The sequence below is a fragment of the Pipra filicauda genome, unplaced genomic scaffold (genome assembly GCF_003945595.2).
Source record: "Pipra filicauda isolate LSUMZ 115617 unplaced genomic scaffold, ASM394559v2 scaffold122_size2191957_pilon, whole genome shotgun sequence".
In the NCBI taxonomy this organism is placed as follows: Eukaryota; Metazoa; Chordata; class Aves; order Passeriformes; family Pipridae; genus Pipra; species Pipra filicauda.
In genome coordinates this window covers 1,495,610-1,521,335 of record NW_024103685.1, presented here as the reverse complement: position 1 = coordinate 1,521,335, position 25,726 = coordinate 1,495,610, and the positions used below count along the sequence as shown (strand labels likewise).

General features: G+C 36.2%; 1 protein-coding gene across 5 annotated transcripts in view; it reads left to right on the top strand.

Moving 5' to 3' along the window:
• The first annotated feature begins 552 nt into the window (after window positions 1–552).
• Window positions 553–25,726, top strand: part of FMN2 (formin 2) — a 159,693-nt gene continuing 134,519 nt past the window's right edge. For all 5 annotated transcript variants that reach the window (XM_039388766.1, XM_039388773.1, XM_039388771.1 and 2 more), the window contains exons 1-2: window positions 553–2,532; window positions 18,858–19,024. In XM_039388766.1, coding sequence (XP_039244700.1) covers window positions 606–2,532; window positions 18,858–19,024 — 2,094 coding nt within the window. In that variant the 5' untranslated portion in view covers window positions 553–605. The remainder of the gene's footprint in view (window positions 2,533–18,857; window positions 19,025–25,726) is intronic.

Here is a 25,726-nt window from a genome sequence, read left to right as displayed (position 1 = left end):
ATATAGGGTGAAATAGAGGAATACTTTATTGTATCTTTTTCCTTAGGAGTATTCGATACTACTATTTTCCTTGTTTCTTTTATCTTATTTCATGCCAGATGTTCTTATGTGGGAAAACAATGGTGATCTGTTTTAATATTGATGAGTTGATTCTCCTGGGAATAATAGTATATCTACCTTCTCAGAATACAAATTGTAGGAGGCTTTTTATAGTGTAATTACCATAATGCAACTCTTTAAAACTGTGGAAAGAACTTTCTGTTTATTATCTCTCTTTTATATACTTTAAAAGGGGAATGACTCTTCTTATAAAATTATGTATCGTGTTTTGGTGGCCTTTAAAAAGCAAGCATACAAATGCTTGGGGTACATCAGGGGGTACTGTGTGTTCTGTCAAAGCAGCATATGCTTAAGCACCTTCTAAACTACTATCATCTTAATAATAATAATATTTCTCTTTCCAAGTTTGTTAGTTTATTCACTTAAACAATTGCAGAGCAGTTGCAGAGTAATTAAAGTATCTTTTTTTTTTCCTTCTTCCCTTCAGGAACTTGAACACTGAAGTCCTGAAATTATAAATGATTTGGTGACGAGTTGAGCTTGCAATGCAGGCAATAAGAACCGTGGAAAAAGAAGTAACTTTTGTAAAGGAAATACTTTTCACAGAATCCTTCCTAACGAAACAAGAATGCAGCAGAAACCCGGAGAGCAGGCGGCTCCGAGAGCAGCAGCCATTGGAAGGAGCTGTCTGCAGCTTTCAGTGCTGTACTGAGCATGTCCCAGCGGAGCCCAGTGCAAGCAGCACATTATGCAAAAAGGCAGCTCTAGCAGATGGGAGAGAGGCACAGCAAGCATTTGCTTCACTTGCATCACCACCGCTTGAAAACAAACCTGGATCGCTAGAGGGGATCTCGCCAGCAGGCCGAAGGAATGATATCCGGGAGGATGGCTTGATAGCCGAAGGTGTTGCACTGCGAAAAATCATGGGGAATCAAGATGGGAAGCTAAAGAAAAATACAGGTGATGTGCAGGAAGGAGGAGAAGATGCCTCTGGGCCCAAGGATACGGATGGCACAAAGAAGGCATTGGGAGGCAGAAGGGGACTGGGGAAGCATTCAAAAGGAAGTGAATCCGGTAAGAAGAAGGGTAAGTCAGAATCCAGGCCCTCTGTGTTTTCAAATCTGAGGATCAGAAAAAATCTGTCTAAGGCTAAAGATGGAAATAGCAGTTCACGGGAGGATGTTTTGGAAAGCCAGGCCTTGCAGCCAGGAGAGCTGGACAGTACTCATTCAATTATAACCAAAACTCCAGATATAAGCATCTCTGCAGATGAAGGGGGTCTCTCAGACACAGATGTTGAACATTTTGAAATCAGAAATGAAACTGTTCCAGCTGCTGCAGAGACACAGGACGGACAAAGGACCAGCTCTGGCTCTGATACGGATATATACAGTTTCCATTCAGCTGCAGAACAAGAGGATTTGCTTTCTGATATCCAGCAAGCTATTAGACTGCAGCAGCAGCAGCAGGGGGCAATTAACATTGGAACCGAGGACCTTGTCACAAAAACAATGGGCCGACACATGGCTAATTCGCAAGCAGCCCCCTTAGATTTTGAACGGTTTTTTTCAGCAGCTCCCCCTGACAAAGAGAGGAGCCCAGACGCTGAGGGAGCTTTTCCAGCGGTATCTGAAATTCCTGTCTCCTGTGCAACTGAACGTGAACCAAAAGAAGCAGTAAATGGCACAGGCTCTCCTGGTAACGGCTTAATTGAAACACAGGAACGTAAGCTATTGATTGAGGAACAACTCGTTGCTGGAGTGGATGCTGTCGCTAGTGAACTAGAAGATGGTTTGAATAGAACTGCGGTGGAAAACAGGTCTCAGACACAAAGCTTTACACAACCTTTTCCAACCTCAGTAGCAGACACTGAGGCTAAAATTGCTGAAGTTCAGGCTGTTGATTTTCAGGGCTCAGTAACAGAGGATGGTATTTCAGATGCAGGCCACGATCATGCTGCTGAGACTCAGGAAGAGAAACACACTCTCTCAGCCAGTCAGGAGGAGGTGCGTAATGGTTTATCCACGGAAATGAAAAATGGCATTTTGTCCTCTGAAGAAACAGCAGACAGTTCGATGCTTGGTTCCCGATGTTTTAAGCCCTATCTAATTAATCCCTGTTACATCAAAACCACAACTAGGCAACTGAGTTCTCCCAATCATTCACCGTCTCCCTCCCCGTCCCAGAGCCCACTTTCTACAAGGAGGCAGGAGTCTTTCCACAAAAAAGAAAGAGTCTCAATCAAGAAGCAGAGGTCTGCTAGTTTGGCAGGTTTTTTCAGTCGTTCCGCAGACTGGACAGAAGAGGTGTCCAATCACAAATACAAGATAACAGAGAAGGTGGGCTCTGCAGACTACTTGGAGCACAAGGGGTTTAGAGAGAAATTTCAAACAGAAAGAGTGCCTTTGACTCATTCAAGGAAGTCCTCAGGGGTGCAAGCTTCTACAGAGACATTCCCCAATGTCTTTTCAGGTGAGTAATGTGTATTAACGGCCTTTTTTTTTTTTTTTTTCCAGAGACCCTCTGAAAATATTTTTTAAATACTTTAATTTATGCAAAGGTATGCAATACTTTACTTAATGCAAAGGTACTTTGCATGTACCTTTACTTGTGCTGACAGCTTTAAAATCCAAGACCTGATCTTACAAACACAGTCACATTTCATCAGTCTGGCAGTACTGCCAGTAAAGGAAGTTTTGAAGTTTTTCTTTCTGCTTTTCTCCTTTGTCTACATCCTGCAGGAAAAGGCTAGATGCCTTAAATTGTTGAAAAATCCTAAGACCTGCACTGTTGTAGGCAGACCATCTATCTGCATAAATACATCTTTCAAATGTGAAGCTTTCTGTAACCAGGATCCTTTTTGGGCTTTTCTTGTGCTAGGCACTGTTCTGATGTACTGATGTACAAATACGTAAATATTTGAGAGCTGCACCTGGTGTTAGGCTGAGGCAGTGATGAGGATTTGCTTAGTGCAAAATGGAAAAAGCCATGCAAGCACAGATGGACAGCACTCCAGAAAGGAATGAATTTCCCCTTCAGAAGGGGGAAGGAAGAGAAGAAAAAAATGTTCATGTATTGAAAGGCAGAATAAAAGGGGAAGAGAAGGGAAACTGGGGGTAGTACAATTTGGTAACTGTGACAGGCTGCTGCTCAGGCTACATAAGGTGACTTATTCAGTATTCTTTACCTTGCCTGTTAGGCAGCTTGCATCCTGTCACAAAGTAATGGGACTAGAGAGTTTACAAATGAAATAGTGTAAGTAGATGGTTATATTTTCCTGCACTCTGAGTTTTTTTTCCCCTCTCTCTTCACCCCATCTGAAGTTTCTTTATAAATGTAATGTCTTCATAAATAGGAAGGTCTCTGCCACATAGGAGTTATGTATACAGAGGAAACTCAGCCACATATTCCATTTATTTTTCACTTAAGAAAACTGCAGAACTAAGAGAATCCAGAGAACATGCTCTAAGACCACCTGTTAGAAGATTAAATCAGGTTTGTTTTAAGTCAGTTCTAGGTACATGAGCACAGTAACTACACTTGAACCCAAGCTATTTGCAAAAAATGGAGTGAGAATTTTTTTAATGAAAATATTTTTTATGAAAACTAAACAAAAAAGTACAATTTCTTAAGTAAAGCATTAACATTATTTTCCAGGAAATTGAATCACATCTTTCATTCTTCAGTAGTCTTGAACAGAAATCCTCAATTTCAGTCTAGAAAATTTGAATTCAATTTTTTTAACACAGAAAGAGCTAGTCCCCTCTGAAGGAGACCAGGCCCCGGTGAAGTGAACTGAATCTTTTTTCTATATGTTTTAAATCCCTTTTACCTGTTTTCTTAGATTTAATTTCAGATATCCTACTTAAATTTTCTCAGTTAAGGTGTTCACTACTTTCAAATTTATAGCATATAAAAATCACATTACTTTTTTTTTAGCTATTGATATTTGACAACTTATAAACAACTCAGAGAGCAAAGCTTTAACTGCATTATCGGTAATTAGACTTCTTTATGGGGGTGTTATAATGGAAATAAGTTTTATGTGGCAAACTTCAAGAACATGGTATTTCCTTTAAAATACTTGTTTTCTGGGAAGCAGACTTTTTCACATTTCCTCATAAGGTTTTGGTTTACTTGAAAATAATTTTTGGTTTGGTGTTGTTTTTTGTTTTGTTTTTCCCACCAAAACTTTAGACTGTTACTGTGAAGAGACCAATGTCTAATGCAACAGTAGTTCTATCTCTTATGGAAATTACAGTGACCCTCATTTGCATGTACATACCAGCTGCCTTTACAAGCAAAGGGCAATTATAACTTTCAGTTCATGCAGAAAACTTATAATGAGGGAACTGGAAATGATATGATACAACTTTATCTCTTTTTGACCACTCTTACTTTTAAAATATTTATAAGCTAAAAGTTATCAAGAATATAAAATAACAACAAAAGGGAAATTAATCTTGATATTAGTATCCCCATAAACTGTCTATCATTGCTGTAAGAGAGAAAAACCTCTTAAATAAACCATTCTGCACAGCAACAATTGCAGAAATAATTTCCTTGTAGTTTGATACTACTTGTGAAAAATGTTGTATTTTAATTGCATGCATGAGATGCATTGATTTGGAGATTAACATCAGGGTTTTAGAAATACCATTCTTTATAGTAGGATATTTCTAACTTTAAAAAAAAAAACAAAACACCAAACCCAAGCAGCTTCTTGCCTACAGCATTAAATCCCATTTTGCTGTGCAGTGACTGCAGTGTTGTTCTGCATTTCTAAAGAATCAAGTAAAATATTCCATAACACTTTAGTCATCGATTTCAATGACAGCAGGTTCTATGCAGATGACTGGCCTACTTTTGCACTATGTTGTGGTTTGGCTGAGTGCCATTTGGTTTTCATAGTGATCCATATGAACTCTTTCAGACTGCTTTAATATAAAATGTAGATGGAAGCCAAGGACTGGAATAGTAGAGACTTTTTATATTTTAATTCTTCTTTATGTATGAAGACAAGTAACTACTTCAAATTTGATGCATTGCTTAGGTATGTGTTGTAGGCAAATTCCATGTGCATTTTGTAATTCAGGCGTTGGATCTGTTTCTTTTTTGATGAGGACAGCTCTATTTGAATTTGCAGTGACAGTAATTACAAGTTCTAGATTACCCGATGCACAGTGAAGCCATGACTTTTATATTGTAGTCCCAGGAGGACAAGTGCTCAACATGAGTGAGTAGGATTGATTCTGTCACTTTGCTGTGTAGCAATGAATGATTTGCCCTAACATTAAGAAAGTAATGCTGGGAAAATGAAATTGATGTTTCCAAACATTAACATGGAAAAGCTAATAGATTGATTTATTAAAGAGGAGTTTATTCTAGCATTAATTTGAGGTGCAGTGATTGCAGAGGAGCTGCAGAGTGGGTGTCTGTTACTCAAATTGAATGAAAGAGTCCCATCAGTTGCCCCAGAATGGTAATTAAACTTGACCCAGACAATCCCATGCCCATTCTAGTCTCTGTTGGCTGGCTGTAACGGACTTGCCACATGAAGCTCTTCCAAACAGATCATTTATCTTTAAATTTCTCTTCAGAGATCTGTATTTGTTCTTCTCTAGCTGTAAACAGGAGACAAACAAAAAGTCCTGGTTATCATTAAACAAAACTTTAAGTCAGTTCTGTGCTTGTATACTCAAACCTGCGTTCTGATTTCCACAGAGGGTCAGCCTACTTCTCACAAAGGCCACTTCGTCTCACTTCTGTACTGTGCTAATGTCATCTGCACCCACTTGCAGTTCCAGTGCCGTGTCTGCAGGCATATACAAAGGTCTTAGTACAGATTAGTATGTGAAAACTTGAAAAAGTCAGATGAAAGTTTGCTTCTTAGACATAAAGTAGATCTTTTTAGATACATTTTCAAAGATTTTTTTCTTTCTAATTCTTGTGATATTGCACACAATATGGATTTGTGTCAGTTGGCATCCTGAGTAGACTCTTTATCATGCTGCTGTTATTAAAGATTACTTATGGTTTGCTGTTTCACTGATGGTGTTTGTCAACAGTAATGCAAATGATTCTTTTACCAGATGGGGCAGTGCAACCTCCTAACTAAGGGAGCTGCCCAACAGCAACCCTACATAGAATCATAGAATCAACCAGGTTGGAAAGCACCTCCGAGATTAAGTCCAACCCTTGATCTACTACCACCATGGTTACTAGACTATGGCACTAAGTGCCACTTCAATTTCATCTTGAAAACCTCCAGGGACGGAGAATCCACCACTTCCCTGGGCAGCCCATTCCAATGCCTGATTATCCTCTCTGTAAAGAATTTACCCTCTCTGTAAAGAATTTCTTCCTAATATAGAATTTCTTCCTAATATAAATGTGGTATGCAAAAACACTAGTGTTGCTAGTAAGCATCTGAAGGGAAAGATCCTCCTCTTTTTGCCTAGTAGACACAAAACTGGGAGTTGGGGGAAGGACTGCAATACTGCACTTCAACTATAGTAAAATGTGTTTGAAAATGGGCTCCAATGTGCTATTGAAAGACTGCTGAGTGCTGATAAATTGCTTTAATGTTGCCATAACACCACAACATGGGATTTGGAGCAACATGAGTAATTTCACTGGAATTCAGTGCTGCCACAGGCTTGTTTTGATGGGTCGCATGATTAATGCTTTGATCTTTATCTAGAACTTTATTGGGATTAGCAGTTTTTGGTCATGGGTTTGGGTGTCTCTATCTCTTGGGCAACCAGTTTCTGAGCAGCAACCTCATTCTGAGGTCTAACCGGCAGTGTGACTTGTGTCTGGAGTATAAATGTGTCATCTTGGTTGCCTTCTGGTCTCTTTTGGGGTGCAAAGGGGGAAAGGAAAAGGGAAAATTTATAGCTGGAGATCTCTGCAGTTCTGCTTGGATCTGAGACACAGTACCAATATAATATTCATCACACAAGGGATCTGGCTAGAACTGGTCATTAAAGGATATTGTGTGTTTCAGTGACTTCATTTCTGTGAAATGAGAAGTGGATTATTCCAGTGGGAATAGTTCTGTGGAATTTAAGTTTGATTATATTTCTTGGATCTAATTGTACTTTATAATTATTTTAAATATGCATAAATTCTCTAATAGCTTGGGATGTGGTTGGTCCATGTTTTTTAAAAAAGCCCTGTGTTTAGGATTCTTATTTGCAGAAAAAAACCCATCTATTTCTTGGATGTTTTTTCCCTTTCCAGGCCTGTTTGTCCTCCATGCTGTGGTGTCTAAAGAAAAACAAACTTGGAATTTAAAAGCATCTCTAGGATATTTTAGACTGACTGTATATGAGCGATCAAGTTCTAATGTGAATCATGGTGATAGAAAATGCAAAAATACTAATTACCCAAGATATTTTGTTTGTTCTGTATTTTAATCAAGTTCAGGATATAGTCAAGGGTATTCCTTCTGAACTACTCCTGCCAAAATTTGAGCTTACATAAGGAATAGTGGTGATGAACCATGTATGTGTAGGTGTTTCTGTGACTGCAGCTTTGGTTATTTTTAGGTACATTTAAAAACATCATTCTGTAGCAGCTAGGTGGATTGCAAGTTTCCAGAAGCTTACTTTTATGCATGCGGTTGATCTTTTTGAGGGATGAGGTGAGTTGATACAAGGAGAACAGGGCAGAAGCAGTAAGAAGCAGTGAAAGGAAGGTGCTGGAAGGATGTAAGGACATTGTGTCACCTCATTCCTGCCTCTTCATATGATAATAGAAGTCCAGTTGCATTTCATTAAATGCTTTAGAGAAGGCAGCAAAGTGGGTTCAGGAGCTGTGTCACTATTATTTCCTCTAAGTAACAGCAGCTTCCTGTGTTCCTTCATTGCAATTCGTGTAAAGAAAGTTAGAAACAATGAAATGGTCTGTGTTAACTTGAGTACAAAATGACTGTTCCTCTTTTTATTTCCATATTGCTGCTGTCCAGAATTCACATTGATGGAAATAGTTAGGCTTTCTGATCAGGAAGGGAGCAACATTTTCTCATGCAAACCCTTGTTTTATTCTCAGATAAATACAGAATATGACTTCTTTCACCTGTAGATGCACAGACTATAGAACCAGTAAGTCAATTAACAGTTTTGCAGCAGTAATAAGCAGTGATAATGAGATTGTGTGTGTAAACATCAGAGTTGTAAAAATAAATCCTAATAGACATAAAATTAAATGGAAATATATAAATACAGAACAAATGCACAAATCTTGAATTTAATCTTTTTGATGTCTTGACAGCTAAACAGTTGTTTACAGCTGTTGATGTACAGCTAAACAGTGCTAGGAAAGCCTAGTCACAAATTAGTTTTATTGAGACATTCTTATTTTCTGGTCTCCAGATCTATTTGAAATTTATCAGGAATGTCAGAGCTCTGAAGCTGGTGTGAATTGGAATCAGGAGAAGCCACAGATAACTTTACTGTGAAACTAATTACAGGAGACACCTTTCATTCTAGAGTTTATTTGATGCCAAGATCTGGTTCAGATGTCCCTTGATGCATAATAGATAGTACTTACCAAAGATTTTCCGCTTCCTTGCACTGATAAGGAAAAAAATCACTGTACAAAAGAATCCTGTACTGCAGAAGCGCTATAGTTTACTACATTAACATCTCTTAAAAATTATGGAAGAAAAGTTGGTTTTCATTAAAAAACAATTTAAAAACCCCAAACCAAAACACTATCTTCATAAAAGAGAGAGTGTATCCAAGCACTATTTTGTCCTGCAAAGAGTCAAGACAAAAAAGAATGCTGAGAAATTGTTGAGGGAAATATTCGAGTACATCAGTGAAAGAATGAAGGTCTAGTTACAGCAAGGTTTTATTCAGAATGAAGCCTAGAAGAACATATCTGAACTATGTAGGTGTGTGTGTCTGTTCTTCTTTTTAATGGAATGTAGTTCTAATTTCATGCTTTCCCCCTTCCTTCATTGTACTGGGTTTTGCTTATGGACACAAAGAAAAGCTTTTGAACATCACGAAAAATATTAAAAAGTCAGTAGTTATTAAAGTTAGAGGAGATTACCGGGCCTTGGGTCCATAGGTCCTGGATGAGAAAGAAAGCTAAGGCATGCCTGGGAGCTAATGAGTAAGTTGAAAGAAATGTGTTATTTGTGCCCCACTTTAGAGACTTCCTGGTTCAGTTGCGTCTTGTGACTTGTGGCTGCTTGAGCACATACTTGGATTTACTTCTAAGGTACAGATAGGTCAGACTGCATTAAATGTGGAATGAAATGTTGAAGTTTTACAAAATTGGGTTGTAAAAAACAACGTGTACCAGTTTGGACTGACAAAAGATGCTGTTGGTAATACGTGCCCAAAAAGACATCAGAGGGACTTTTTACTTGAAAAAGCTAGACAGAAAGAATTGTGGCTTTCCAGCAGTCTGTGAGAACCTGGCACAGAATGCTGCATTCACATCACAGATCACCACAGAAACTAAAAGGACAAAGATGGGCAGAATTAAATACTTGCTGAGAGGAACCTAAGTATCTGGAAAACACAATATGAAATTTGCCAAAGATGCTAAAAAATTTAGTAGACAGACACATATAGATTTTCTTTCATCATGAACTGCTATAATAAAGGAAGCTTTAGAAATGTACCTCTCTAATCTACAATGACACTGCATTAGAACCTGAAGAGAAATCAAGGTGAAAGGAGATGTGTCATATTGTTGTGGGAGGGTACATCTTGTTTATATTTTTAGAAATATATTTTGTATTGCTGTATCATAATTGAGGAATTGTTTGGTATTTAAGAATCTATTTTAAAACCTTCATCTTCTGAAAGCTAATATATGAAAACTTCTGAAAGATGTATTCTTAACTTTCAGTATATATGTCAAATATATGTATATGTCACTAAATTAGGTAGGTATAAAGGAATAGTTTAATATTCTGTCTCAGCTTATCCTGTTATACATATGCCATATATCAGAAAATTCAGTGTGGGGGAAAGGTGTAAAATCTTAGTCACTGTGAAAGCAAAATTTCAAGGAGCTTATGTTCAAGTTAGGGAGACAGACTGCTTCACAGACTTGCTAATCTGCAAGAATCAAATTTTGAAGGAGAAAATTATAAGAGAAAATTAACTATTGGGTATATAACAAAAATGTAAAGAAAAATAGAACAAAATGCAGCATGGCTTTAGCGAAGATCAATAAGACTACATTGTTAACTTTCTATGTACAGCTGCTTTCTAGACAACATAAAAGTAGTATAAAGGCATTCATCTGCACTTCCATACAAAATGGTAACACTGAAAATCACTTACTCAAAGAAGAAAATTCCTGGAGGTTTTGATAAGGGACTCTGTCGTGTTGCTTCGCTGCCACCAGAGGAATAGCTTCATTTTGGCCTGCTTCTACCTAGTGTTGTGATAGATGGGCTTGGTCAGGCTGTTGAAGTTTGTTACATAATTAAGACAAGAGGAGACCTGGGTCCTGACCTTTGTCCCAACCATAGCACTTGCAGGACTCAGCATTTTCCTTACCAAGTAAAATTTTTTTAAACTTTTGTCTTTCGGTATTCTGACAAAAATTTCAAAATTAGAAACTGAGCTGACATCAGAATTTCATTCTTCAGGGTGAATGTCTGCATGAAGTAGATTTTGACTTGACTGCTTCCACTCTTTCCAGCATGATCTGTGCAGATACGGTGTATATTTCAGTAATCTTATAACAGACCATGGGGGTATATGCTGAAATTGGTGGTGGTGTCATGTCTCACAGCCAGCACAAGTGAAACAAGCTGTTTTAAAATACAGCTGCTTGGTTCAATCAAGGAACACTATGGATAAAGAATGAGATGGGGTTTTTTTGAAAATTGTTTGTAACACTCTTTCTGAGGTGGCTTTTTACTTCATGAAATTTGTGATCTGTCTTTGTCATCTTTATTTTTGGAGAATCTGATTTTCAAATTTTACCACTTTTCAAATCTGCCACTTTTTCCATCAGGGCATTTCTGGAAGAATTTCAGAGCTATTTGTATGAGGTGCTACTTTTGCAGGCACTGTGGTGGCCCTGGGGGCAATGGCAAAATTCTCTTCCAGTGGCAGCTTATGCCCTTGCTTCCGAAAGGGAGCAAGCACATGTGTTCCCTGGATCTCTTTGGGATGTCTCAAACACTTGAAGCTGTTAGCATTATGTGATGCTCTTTCTTTAGCTGCATAATGGGTTGCTTGTTCAGCTGAGTGATTTGAAATCTCACTGATATGTTTATTAAAGCTCTCATGCATAATCCAGGACGTTTTTAAATTGTTAGTCATAATCGTGGGGCTAAAATAAGGGGGAAGATTACTTTCTTGAGTTGCACAGGGGTTAATATATTGTGGTTGTAACTTATAGCTAGTGAAGGTTTTAATGGAAAATTTTTAACACCAAGCAAGGGTGCTACAAGAGATGGGACAGTGTGAAAGGAGGGAGATTGAGATGCCAAGAAATCGAGATAGCTTGGCAAAACTAAAGCATAGTGATTACTGTGATAATCAAGTACAGGACTGACGGATGTGAAATTAGTAATTGGTATTTTATTCTAGTTGTTTGAAGAGTCTATGAATGTATTCAGTCAATACATTATTCACTCATATTTAATAAATAGATGTTTCTGACTTTGAAATTAATGGAACTGTGTGTAGGCAAGCATAGAAAACTGTAGCAGGCAATAGTGTTGATATATGTCTTTTTCTTAATTCTCTTATTTACACAAGCTTTCTGCTTTTACTTCTGAATTTAAGATGATGTGTGGGTTTGGTTCATACCATCTATGTGAACAGAGCCAGGAAATTAAAGAAGAAAGGACAATGTTCTTGGGCATTTCCACACATCCCTAACTTTACTAATGTCTTTATAAGTAACTAAAATATAAGATACAAATATGAAAAAAGAATAAATTAATATATTATATTATGTATAATATGATAATATGCAATATAAATCTATAAATAAATCAATATATAACCTCTGGATTTTTTTTCCTTTAGAAACATATGTTTGCATACAACTGGTGAAGGCAGAGATCTGCTATTACACTGATAATAGCAACAATAGGAAATATGTTAGACATTACTATAGCAATTTGTACTATAACCCTAGACCTTGATAAGTTTTATTTTTAAGGTTTATGTTACCTGGAAATTAGACTTCAGATATGTGTTTACTTAAAGTGGAGGGATTTTTTTTCTTTTTATTATGAAACCATGTTGTGTGTGTAGGCCTGCTGCTTAGTGGGTTTTCCATATTTTATGTAACCAGGCTGTGAGAAAACTGTCACATGGTTATAGGAATGTATCTGTCAATAAAAACTCATTCCCTTTAAAAACCAAACAAGCCCCCCCCAAAAAAACAACAAAACAAAGCATCTAAAACAACTTCAGAGGATGAGAGATCTAGAGCAGTTTCCTGTTCTAAATCAGAAGAGGATTAGAAACTCTGCAATGAAAAAGAACAATAAATGAAGTTTCTAATCCTGGTGTATTGGGCATAATCTCCCAGGTCAGTCTTCAGGCAAAAAAGAAACTAAATGAAATTGCTACTTGTTTACTGTGAATGTATATTTTATATGCATCTGTACAGGACTTGGGCTTGTTATTTGAAGTGAAGAAGAGGTGGCTAGAATACCAATTTTCAGTTCTGTTTCATTTCCCAGGTTCTCTGTGCACCTTTGAAAACCTCTTCTTTTTCAGCAGTCAAGTGTTGCACATTATATCTAGGCTGAGTGGTACAAGTCAGATGAAAAACTGGAAATTTGAAAGGATTGTGAAATGAAAGGAAAACGTTGAAGAATTTAATAGTTTTGATCATTGAGGTGTTAATTTTGTATGTGAAATATTAGTGTGCTTGACATATTTGAGGCCTGGTTAAGTACACTGGACAGTAAAAAGGTGACAATGCTGTATGACTGATTTGCCCCTAGGAAATTATTCACTAAGCTGCTTTTCCTGTGTAGTTGGAGCGAATATGATGAATGAGTAAAATTTGTGGTGAAAAGTATTTAAGAAATTACATTTAATTGCAATTACTATCTCAGATAAAAATATGGAAATCTTTGCAGTATTTCTGTCTCCTGGACATGTTTGTCCTCTTCTGGCATTCTGGGGGATGTTTGGTGCTGCTATGTTCAGGTGCTTTGCCAGATGATTGAGGCCTGACTTACTGCCACCTTGCTGGCAGTTTATGTAGAAAAAGAAACATACAAAAACTGGAAGGAAGGAATAATTTAGACTAGTATGGGGCAGCAGATGTTTGAAGTACAGCTTTTCCAAACTTTTGAATGCAGCTTTTTTTACCCCCCTATTTTCTCTTTTTTGTTTGTTTATGAATGTATGTTCATAATTAGAATCCTTTCTAAATGAAAAACTGTAAGAAGACTGCAATTGTCCTTTTGCATTTTGTAATATTAATAGAAAACATTATAAATGGAAATTCACCATTTTTTTCCATCTCTTCTTCCTTTTCTTTTTTTTTCTATACTGTCTCCCAAAAATAGAGCAAGGCCTAAGGTACCTTTGACTTCAAAGCTTATGAAATCCCTTTGCTGTGTGAGCATTTCTGATCTCACTAAAACAGACCAAAAAAAAAGGGTGAACTGGGGAAAAGGAAGAGAAGCAAGCGGATTTAAGCTTTCGAAGATGTAAGCAGTACATTCACAAGTCAAATTAACCCTTAAGGTGAATAAATAGGGTGTCTAGTGAAGCTGTTCACTCTGCATTAGGAAGAATTAAAATGGAAAGGTCTGTCTCCAGTGTTAAGATGTGCTGATGCAGCTGCTGTGCTAATGGTGAAAGTCAGTTGTATAGTGTTCTGGTTGATAGGAGAGAGAATCACCAAGACCGGCAGAAGGGGGAGCTTTTGGAGTATAGCTCACTTTGATCATTAGTCTCAGCTGGTGCTCACTGACAGCTGTGCTCCCAAGCTTTCATGAATCCAGCATAAGGAGGATAGAAGGCACATCTTTAAAGATAAATGTGAGGTTATAACAGCAAGATCCTCAGAGAAACATTATTGCAAGCTCTGCTGTAGTGCAGTGCCTCAGTGCATGTGTGTGTGGGTTTTGTATGACTGTGACTACTGTAGTTTTCTTCTGATTCTCGCTTCTGATTCATGCCTCTCCCTCCCCTCAATAATTAAGCAAATTCAAAGCTAACAACATTTTCATGATATTGCTACTTCTTAAGGATTTTCTTGCTCACCTTGTAGCTCTTTGAAAGGTTTGTCTTGTATGCAAATCATAGAGGAAAAGAGCTATAAAGTGAATTCATTGATATAGGATTTACTTGCATTTCTCTGTAGACAGTACTGGACATGCTTTCAACATTCCATAGTTCTATCAGAAAAACCTAGCTGCAGTTCTTGTCTAATTCAAAACTTAATATGCCTCCCTTCCCTTACCAAACTAATTAGGGGAAAGGTAAGAATAGGGTTCAGGAACTTCATGATCTGGGAATTCTGGGAAGAAAGGTTGTTTAAAACATAAAAAATAGGAATTTAACTTTCTAGGGAAAACAGAGATTGAGAGATATATGATTTTAGTCTTTACTGTTTTCATGGTAAGTAAGGCACCAAGAGAAACTCCTAACCACTCCATTTAACCCTATAGCAGAAATCAGTGATCATTTAATAATTATGAAATTATTAATCATTTAATTATTCCAGGCTATTTGCAAACATCTTCACCTATTGAAGGAATTACCTCCTGTAAGTTATGAATATGAGGTGGTTAGTGGTTTCTGAGGCCAAATGCTGTTGCTGCTGCATTTATTTATTTATTTATAATCTTCTTATAATTTATTTATAATCTTCTAGTTGAGTGGAATCTAGCCAATCCATTAAATATGGCTATGATTTTGTTTTTGCTGTTTAGCATATAGATGCAGAGATTAACATTTTACAGTCAATTTCACGCATATAGACACCAAGTAATTTTAGTTTGAATTAATTTCAACTGCTTGTAGTGCAAATACATAGGGTATTGGCAAACCATTTCTGGTTCAAAACAGAAGTCATTAAAGGCTTGTGGAGGTGGTAAAGAGATATTTTGCTAAACCTAAACAAAAAATATAACCTTCATCATGCCCTGAATCAAATCATAAATGTGATTCCTGCTGCTTCTCAACTGTCTCTTACTTTGATGTCAAATGCAGGCATAGGTGGGGTCAGAGGGCAGTGAGGCTGGGGCAGATTCAGCCCCCACTTTCCTGGACCACAGAGAACTTTGGAACTGAAATGCTTCTGTTTTAATGATAGCTCTCTTTTAACCTGAAATTAGGTGAAAGAGAAATATCAGATGCCCTTAACAAGGGAGGAACTAATTCTTGGTAAGTGGGGGCTTTCAAATGTTGTTCACTGGAACTACAGTGGCACAGCAACTCCCTCACCGGGCACTGCAGCACAGCATGGTGTTTGCTTGAGGAAATGAGTGACATTCTCACGTATCAACACATTTTCTTTTGATAGGATTTACCTCCTCATTCCTGTTTAAGAAAAACATGTACTGTCCTTTTTATAACTTTGGCTGTTCTTTAGCTTTGATGGAGGATGGGTGGCTCTTACACTTGAATTGACCATTCAATTTGATTATAAGCCCTAGCTAGTTATGTACAAAACTTCAGCAGCTTAACAGTATGTTCTGTATATATTGCCCACTAAATGCTTTGAACATATAATCTATTTATTGTTGATACAGAGATTTATTTTTTTTCACAGCTTCTCGCAGCGAAACTATTTCTCTATGCTTCTAAAATTGAACTTTTTTCATCTTGCATTTGGTAAAAGGTCTTAACTGAACGGACAAAATGTATTTCCGTAATTTAAATTTCTGTGTCTGTCCTCAGATCTCCATAGCAATTACAAGGAACACATGAGCTGCATTAGAGCACAGCTTTATATGAACATTACTACCTTTGCGTTGAGAACCTTTATTTTTTTGACTCAACAAATAGTTGATGCAAAGAACAGCTTAATAGTACGAAAGTCAGTTTCAATCAAATGATCAATTCTTTTAGGTTAAAAAGTACCAACTAACAAAATTAAATAATTTTTACTATCCTGTTTATTCCATGACTACTTCAGGTTCAGATGGACAAAATGACATAATTTATCTTACTGTACTCTGCATTACTTAAGTACACTGATGACTTTTTTTACGTATATACTTATTTTATATTGCCTGAATGCTAAAGTATTTTTAGACAATAGTTAATAACTGCTATACAAATTAACCACAACCAAGTAGCAACTAGGATTCTGAACAAGGTATTTGAACTTGAGCAAGACTGTTAAGTGCTATAAAAAATAATGAATGAATGGGAGGATTAAGGAAAAAAAGAGCATCATTTCCTGTTTTGTAATTTACAGATATTGTTCGTGCTAATTAGGTTAAAGCAAAAGGGAAAGGCTATTCTGGTTCTGAATGTGCAGAAGACTCTCTAAACATGGCAAGATTATTTAAATGTTGAAACATCCAGACCAAAAAAAAAAAACCTTTAAAAAAAGAAATCTAGCAAGTCTGACATTCAGAAGTCATGGATAACATTTGAATATTTAATATAGCATGAAGAAATGTGTAGTTTTCTTGCATAATCCTATTTTGTGTGTGTGCAAAGTGATCTTCATTTGGTGTACTTTTTTATTATTATTTTTTCTTCTGTGCATTTTAGATAAGTGTAAAGCATTGACTTCCCCATTCATCTTTACTTGTGGCCTCTCTTTTATCTAGACCATTTTCCATGTCATTGAACTTTATTCAGAGATAGAAGGTGATACTATGGTAATATGATATCCCTTGCTCCAGAAATACTAGCAGAAGTGCTACTATTGGTCCCCTAGTGCTAGTGTGATGCCAGTCTTATACTCTTATTTTTTTCTAAAATTACTTATATGGCCTAACCTCAGCAGTTACAGCTAGGAGAATCCATTTATTGCAGTAAGACAGGCAGTAGCTAGGGTTTTTTATTCATCTTTTACAGCACTACTAAGCTTTGGCAACTGCAACCCCAAACAAAAAATGACTAAAATCACTAAAACATCTGTTGGCAGATAACTCCCTATTTGTTCTTTGCTTCCATGGTTTCATACTGTTGCCTTTCTGTACGTTACAACTGTGGGTAAATTGTTAAAAACTACAGTGCATATCACTCAATAAGAAAGACCATCTTCAATTAATAAATGACTTTGAAGATTTAATAACTGAACTCTAATAGAGGACTATGTTGAATAAGCAGATTTGTTAGCATCACCTTTTAGGTGGTGTAACCATGGAACAGGAGCAAACTAATTGACAAATGTAACAAAATTTATTATCTCCTATCTTACGCCCTTGAATGTACTGTATTATGTCTAATAAAGGGCTAGGAAACTTGGATTAATAATCAGATAATTATCAGATCTTTAGATGTGGAGAGGAAAATCTTAGAAATAACTTCCAACATTTCAATGCAATGTTTATTTTAGACTGTATTGCCACATGAAGTTAAAATAATACAGAAACTTTGCGCTAAATGTCACTTACAATATCCTTTTAAAATTGCATCCAGATGTTTAAAAGAAAAAATCTTTTTAGTATGTTCAGAAAGCCTGGGAAATTTTACATTTTGAATAAAATCAATATTCAATCAGAAATCTTGCATTTCTGTGTAAAAACCAGTAGAATTATCATTAGTATATTGCATTAAGAAAGTGTTTTAGTATATTTTTTTCTGGAAAATACCTTTGACTTTGAGTGGATTGGTGGAAAAAACAGATCATAGAAACTTATTGAGGTACACATTGTATTCACATCTAATTCATACTCAAACATAAAATTAACTTTATTACTGCATCTCTTTTTTCTCTTCTAGTAGATCTATGTAATCTATCAATATCCTGTGAATCTACTTTGCTGTCTTTTGATATTTTAGACCTTAATCAAGGAATTTAATATTCTTACAATGTCGATTTTACTGAAACCTGTGGACTAATTTTTGTAGTCTGTTTCTGGCTAACTGCATGAAGCATAATGATCTTTCAAACCACTAACATTTTCTCCAGTAATATTCTTTATAACATATGTTCTCCTTTCATGTTCTGGTTAGATGACAAAGAAAACACTTTGATCATGAAATATGACCCTATAAGAGGAATAAGAATCTTACTCTTTAAAAGTTTTACTTCTCTGAATTGCTGCTTGTGACACTGCATTTTATTTTGGAGCACTCTGCTCTTCTAGAACTGTATTAAATACAGTTTTGTGCAGAATAGTTATCAGGGTTTTTTTGTTATTATTCTTTTATTGAGAGTTTCTCCAAAGAAACAGCACAATTTCTCAAAGACTGATAATTTTATGATTCAAGAAAGAAAAGGCTCGTTCCAGGAATTGGGAGACTTAATTCTATAATAACTTTGTTGATGTCCTCAAAAGGATTGCTTCATTTCTTGGTAATACCTCAGTTTTCCCTTCAGGACAATTGTATAACATAAGTAAATAGGAAATTGATGCTACAATAACATCTCGTGGTTTTTTTTTTTCCTACTCCACAGTGCAACCAACACAATATATATTTTCTTGAATATCCTCATTAATCAGGTTCCAAATCAGCTACAGTTACTATGTAGAAATTTTTTATATTAAAGACTTACTATCAGAGACTTTTCTCAAGAATTTTTTTTATTTAATATTTTTACTTATAATAGTTGAGATTTTTCAGTATACGTTGTAATGCCTAAATATTTATGTCCTGTAGATAGCTGCAAATTCTTACTGATCTGTGTCATCACCTTGACAGGACGAACTCTGCTGGAAAAGCTCTTCAGCCAGCAAGAAAATGCACCACAAGAAGAAGCAGAAAAACTATGCTCTCGCATTATTGCACTGGGTCTTTTGCTTCCATTCACTGACTGCTTCAGGGAGCCATGTAATCAGAGCGCCCAGCAAAGCACGCCCACATTTGATGTAAGTACTGAAAAAGTTATCTTTTGTCTATTTTGCCAAGCAAGACGTGATTTACTAATGGTTTATCCCTCTTGAGAGAATTCTGTAAGTCCTCTTAATGAAAATTGCCCTTAGGAGAGTGGCCAGCTATTTTTCTGAGCTCAGGTAAGTGCCCTTTTGTATACAAGTAAGCATAAGAAGGTTCTCCCATAACTTGATCTCTTAACTTTTTAACCCAAATCTTATTCGACTATAGTGTTCTTCATCTGCTTTTTTTCATTAAGTTGCCTTCTTTGAATCAAAGCACTCTGTAGGACTACCTAGATTTCAATCCAATAGCTGCTTCACCAAGAATCTAAATTAAAGGAAGAACAGAACACAGCATTTCACAAAATTTTACAGAACCCAAAGAGGATGTCTATGCGAGATAATTTCCCCCTCTCCCCCCAGAAATACTTTTGATACTAAATAGTGCAGAGATCAGTGGAAATTTGCTGGAATTCCAGCTACAGTTTTATCTGTGCCTTTGGGCTATCTGGCCAGGGCGCCTGTTACTGGTAGTGTTTGCATACTGTTACAAACTTGTGGTGTAGACATAACCTAACATGCTTTCCCTTCCTCTTGGATAATTAATTCAACATAGGGACATGACATTTTGTACTGGTTTATGTGACTGAAGATAATCAGGGATATTCTCTTCAGTAATTAACTTCAAAATAGAGTACAAATATTAACTTATAAGTTAATAAGCTACTGGTATAGTTGAGATCATCCCTATTCTACACATTAAGCTGAAGCTTGGTTAGGAATACTCAAAACATGATTGGCATAGATATGAGAGAACACGAGTCTCCTTAAATCTTTAAATCTTTCTAATCTTTCCTGAAGAATAGTTTAACACAACTGGTGAAGGGAAAAGAGGTAGAATATTTTTTTTCTAATGAATTCTTATACAAGCTTTCCTAGACAACCTAGCCTATCTACAAAGTCATGTCATGGTTCGTCTAAAAATATTATGTTATATGTTTATGTTTTTTGGTGTTTTTTTAGGAAGCAACATTTAAAGCATTTTTAACTGTGTTTTGAAACTAATTGAAAAATGCAGTGTAACTATAAAACTGAGGTTACTCAGGCAACTTAAAATCACAGAGCATTTGAAAATGCTTGTGGTTAAATATACTCAAGAAAGTTACTGAAAAAGGCAATTTTCTTATTTTTCAGGTTGTTTAAAAGAGTTTGGTAATGTTTTCAGTTCTTCCGCTTTTACATATATTCAGCTAATCAGCTTTAGAGTATTGAATACAGTATTCTTAAAAAAATTTCTCCTCACTAATAAACAGATTTTTTTATCAAATTCAAAGTTTGTGAAAGAGCAGAAAAGGCTCTTTTGTTAACTGGTATACCATGCTTTGTCTGAGTAACAATTATTTTAGTTATTTGTCATTTAATATATTCAGTAGGATGGACATTGTAGTAGCCTAGTGCCATGTGAACCGTGTATCAAAATCAGCAATTTAAGATGTTGCTGGCCTAGCAGTGATCTTAATTTGACTTGGTCTATCATTAAGCCACAAATGTCACAGCCTCTACGACTGCTTTTTGGCATAAATCCCCTAAATAGATCACACTCCTGTAACACAATGTCAGAAGAGGTGTAAAGCCCTGTGTTTGTAACTAAGTAATGCATCCTACTTCAAAGGAGCATACATCTGTCTTGAATACTACTACCTCAGTAACTGAATTCCACATGGTGGGAAGGTGAGACCTGCTGCTATTGAGTTTTGGAATATGTTTCTGCTTCAGCCTTGGTGACCACAGTGCACCTATCTGTTTATTCATTACAGGTTCTACTAAATGAAAATGGCTAGAACTGGCAGTATAGTTGATTTTGCTTCTTAGAACAAATAAAATATTTTACAGGAAATAAGCACTAATTTTTATGTAAGGAAATGAAATAATTAATTATTAGTGTGGAAAAAAAAAGGTGATGCTTTATATTACTTTAAAAAGGACATGTAATATCTGTAAGTTGTGTCCCCTTCTGCATCTCTTTCCATGTCTGTACATTGGGATTCTTTTCTTTTTTAGGTTTTTGAGTTTTGTTTATTTTTTTGTTTAACTCATTAGAGCAAGATTTTAGTGTTGATCTAACCATTTATTTCAAAGACAGAGGAATCAGACTAACTTAATTAACACCTACATTTCACCCATCTACAATTAAGAAATACATCTTTTTTGACATTCCTCCTAAATTGGGAGCACAGCCAGTCCTATATTCTTCCTTCATCTCTGAATTCTTCAGATGTGCCCCCAGTTCAACCTTGGATTGCCTCCAGTTTGGCTGATATTTCACTCAGCTAAAACTACCATCAACAAAGCTCCTGTAACCCTGTCCTGATCCCAGACAGGTTTGTCTGCCACCTTGTTGTCCTTCCTCCCTTCTCCATCCAGGTATGGTGCTTGCCTGTGCCTTAATGTTACTTATTTGACTGTTTTGATTTGCATCTTAATCTGGTGCTTGTAAAGTCTTTTAGGTCATTCCTTTATTTTTTTTTTTCAGAATTGCCAACCCTTTTTCCACTGAAGTCCTTCCTTTAATACTTTCTTTTCTCCTTTTGTGACTGATCCCCTGCATTTCTGAGCTTTAGCTTATCATTTTTTTATGTTGAATAAAGTCCATGATTCCCCTCTTGCATAAGTGTAGTCCCACAGACTTTGTTTTTTGAAGAGGTTAGGTTACAGTTTATGAAAACAATTCAGTAAGTTTTGTTCATTCTACAATCTATTGCTCATGGCTTGAGATGAATATAAACATTATTTAGAAGACCTATTCTCTCACTTTGATCTTCTTTTCTGGATGTCCTCCAGTGAATTTAATTTAACATGGCTAATGCTGAACTCTCTGCTGTCTTGAAATGTTTGTAATTGCACATTCTGATTATATTCTCATCTTCTTTATTACTCACATCTGGTGGTCACCTTTACTTCTCCATGTCTTAGAAGTGTGTACCCAAATCTTGTGTCTCTTTTCTCAGCAATGTACAAGAGATCTATTTGATTTTTTTTTATTTCTCCCAAGATATTCTAGGCTTCAGTGTGGAGCATTAAATAATGGTACATGCCCTCTTTTAAATTTCTTTTAGGATCCCCTCTGTCTGACTGAAATGAAGCAGTGTATTAAAAGTAAAGACAACTTTTACAGCTCTTAGTTTCTCAGGATAATATTACAATGGCTCCTGGAAGCCAGTTTAAATTAAATTCTTAGCACTTGTGTTTCTGGTGTATCTGTGCTTTGTGGGTATGATGCTTACTACTTTTCTAGTATATGGCAAACATGAATGATCAACAAATACCAAACGAAAGCACAAATCTTCAGAGAACTAGCAGCTGTTATCAAATTTATGCCAAGGATAGTGACCAGATTCCACAGGCTTATAAATTATTCAGGTTTTTGGATAGATTTTAATGATGATTGGAGATGGTATGTTCATGAAGTATCTCTGGCCTTTTTGTCAAATTTCAGGTTATAGTCCAAAGGACAGAAACTTTAGAACTGTTTTAAGAACTTATGAGAAAACTTGCATGTTCAATCTTGACCCATTTTATCAATTATTTCTTTTGAACAGATGGTGGCAGATGCTCAAAGTAAAAGATTAGTCTGAAAAATAAAAGTGGAACAAAGCTTTAAAAGTAACAGAAATAAGACAGGATTGGGGTTTTTAAGATGTTTACTGTTGAGAAGAAGTGAAAGCTTTTGCTATAGCCTTTCCTACCTACTTTTAAAATGTAAAGAGTATCTTAAAGAGTAAGTGTTCAGCGGCAGGTTCCCTGTCTAGAAATACATTTCCCTGATTGCTAGTTTCCTGTTTCATGGAGAGGTTGCTAATTATTACCTCATGTGTGTCATGAATTCTTACTCATAAGGCTATCTTTAGTCTTTCATACTTCTGCTAGTATTTTATAAAAGAAAAATGGAGGTTTTAAATTAAAAATAAGGTCAAGCAATTAAATGGGCAACTTATAGAAAGATAGATTAGCAAAAGCCTACACAGAGCACGTTCTGTGAAAAAATTTCTTGCCTTTTAAATAGCTGTTACCTGCTTGCCTTTTATCTTTTTCCCCTTTTAGCAGTTGGGAATTGTTCAACAGGGTTTTTAAGACTCAAATTAAAAAAAAAAAAGTGCTTTGACTGAATGATATGTAATATTAATGTTTTGTGAAAAACTCTTTCAGTGCCAAATCATAGAATCATGGAATTGTTAAGGTTGGTGAAGACCTCTAAGATCATCAAGTCCAACCATTAACCCAGCACCACTGTGTTAGCCACTAAATCATATCCCTACGTGCCACGGTCACAATCCTTTTAAATGCTTCCAGCGATGGTGATTCCACCGCTTCCCTGGGCAGCCCGTTCCAATGTTCGACCATCCTTTCAGTGAAGAAATTTTCCCTAAAATCCAACCTGTACCTCCCCTGACTAAACTTGAGGCCATTTGCTCTTGTCCTGTTACTTTTTAGCTGTGAGAACTACTTTCCTTGCTATATATAGTGCAGCTGCAATCTTGAGCTTTTTAGCATTTTACCACATTATACTATCCTATTAGGGTAAAATAAACGTGAGATTGTAAATGGGGCATCTTTGGCAAGAATGTAACCACAGGCAAGTTTTTGGAGACACCTGTTAAAGGATAACAGTTTTTCACAAGTAAAATTTCATCTCCTGCTTAGCTCCTCTCTTAATAATGTATCACAGAAGATGTAAGATAGCTATCTTCAGAGACAAGCATTTGCATTAGAATTTAAAGTGTTCACACAGCAATGAAAGAAGCTGGAATTTTCCTATCAATGCAAGGCAACTTTATTTAGAATCTCTGCATTATTAAGAAATATTGACAGTACTCGGTGTTTGCATTTTATCCAGTAGCTACAATTCCTATACATTGTGGTTGTGTAGCCCCCAAGTATGACTTCTCGTTTCAGATTTTCCAGTTCACGCTGTACAGTCTTAAGTTATGGGCAGGTTTTTTTTTTTCTTTCATAGCAAATTTCTACTCTTTTTCTGACAAGCCTTCCCAGTAACTTTGTGTGTTGTTTCTGAGCATTAGGTTTAAAACACTTAAATTCTCAGTGAAAACTTAAATTATTTTGTGATAGGGACTTTCTGATATAATTTTATAAATGCTTTTGAGAGGAAAACTGATCACACTTTCGTATTCATACTGTACTCCTTGTTTGAGGAACTTCATCTCTATTGCACTCTGAAGGATCCAATAACTACCTTTTTTTTAAGTTATATTATCCAGCAATATCTTCTTCCATATGTATTTGAAATGCACACTAAATGTTCATCTTTCTTTGTCTCAGGTTTCATTTTAGCTGGGCTAACTCTCTACATCTTTTTTACAGTGCTTTTATTTAACGCTGTTACTGTGTTGAGTACGGCTGTTAATTCCTTCTCAATTTATCAATTATTTCAGCATATTCTGTGATGAAAGACCTAAATGGACATCTTCTGGATGGCATCTTTCTTTACTGTGTTATGATGTGATTTTATACATAGTCATGTTTGGCAGTTTGGGATAGCTACTTCCCCTTCTGAGATTTGTAGTTGAGATGCCTGACTAGGCTGTCCTCTGTTTCTGAAATAATGCTTCCCCAAGGAAGCAGGGAGACAGACAGCATGAATGGGAAATGCTATAAAAATGACTGTTTTCCTATTATCTCCTGGCCACCTGTGGTGATGCAAATGCTTTTTAAGGAAACAAAGACACTGCTTTCTTTCTGCTGAGTAGTAGCAGATGGTGGGACTTCACAGGTCAGAAGGAAGAGAAATTAGTGGCACCAAGACAGTACTTAATTTTAACTTATTTGCACTGTTTATGCCAGTCTGAAAATTAGTAGATAAACAGATTGCAAATAGACTCCTTTCTCAGAAGTCAGAGAGCCAAAATAACAATGATCAGTGTCAAAAGAACTTTCCCAAGAACTGATATCAACTATGAGAACTTCAATTCCAAACTGCAACACAGAGCTTGCAACAGTGCAGCATTTCTGCAATGCTGCATTTCTTCAAGCATACTTTCATTGCTTGGGCATAAAATGTGTAAGACTGAACGTAGTCCCATTTTATGAAATTTGTCAAAGCAGTATATTGGAGGTCAATAGCGAATAAGACTTTAAAAGTTAACAAGTTAAAATTGTGGACTAGAACAGAGAAAACAGATTGTTAATCTGCTGTTTTAATCTTTGTTTGTAATGTAGCATACCATGGCAGTTCATTTTGGCTAAATCAAAGCCCCCATGTCTCCTCTTCCATTGCCCAATCACACTTTGTGACACCTTTTCTTTTGTGGCAAGCAATTCTGAATATTTCTGAACTTAGTAAAATGGAAACAATTGGTTGATCACTTCTGAAATATTAATTTTATGCTGTTTCCCACCTTCCTTTTCTTTTTTTTTTTTTTATTTTAATTGCCTATTTATTTTATAGCTGTTAGCTCAGGCCCTACACTCTTCTACTCCTTCTCTTTTTTTCTTTTTCTTTCTTCTATCTACTTACTTGTAGTGATGCTGCTGGATACACTTTCAACTGAGACAGTTTATGTGTAGGATGTTGCTAGGTCTTTTGCAGAGAATATTGCTTACCTGCTTGTTATTCTGAAGAACTGCTGCAAGAGGCATATACTGTATGTTAAGTTTACACGATCTGTTTGAAATTTTGAG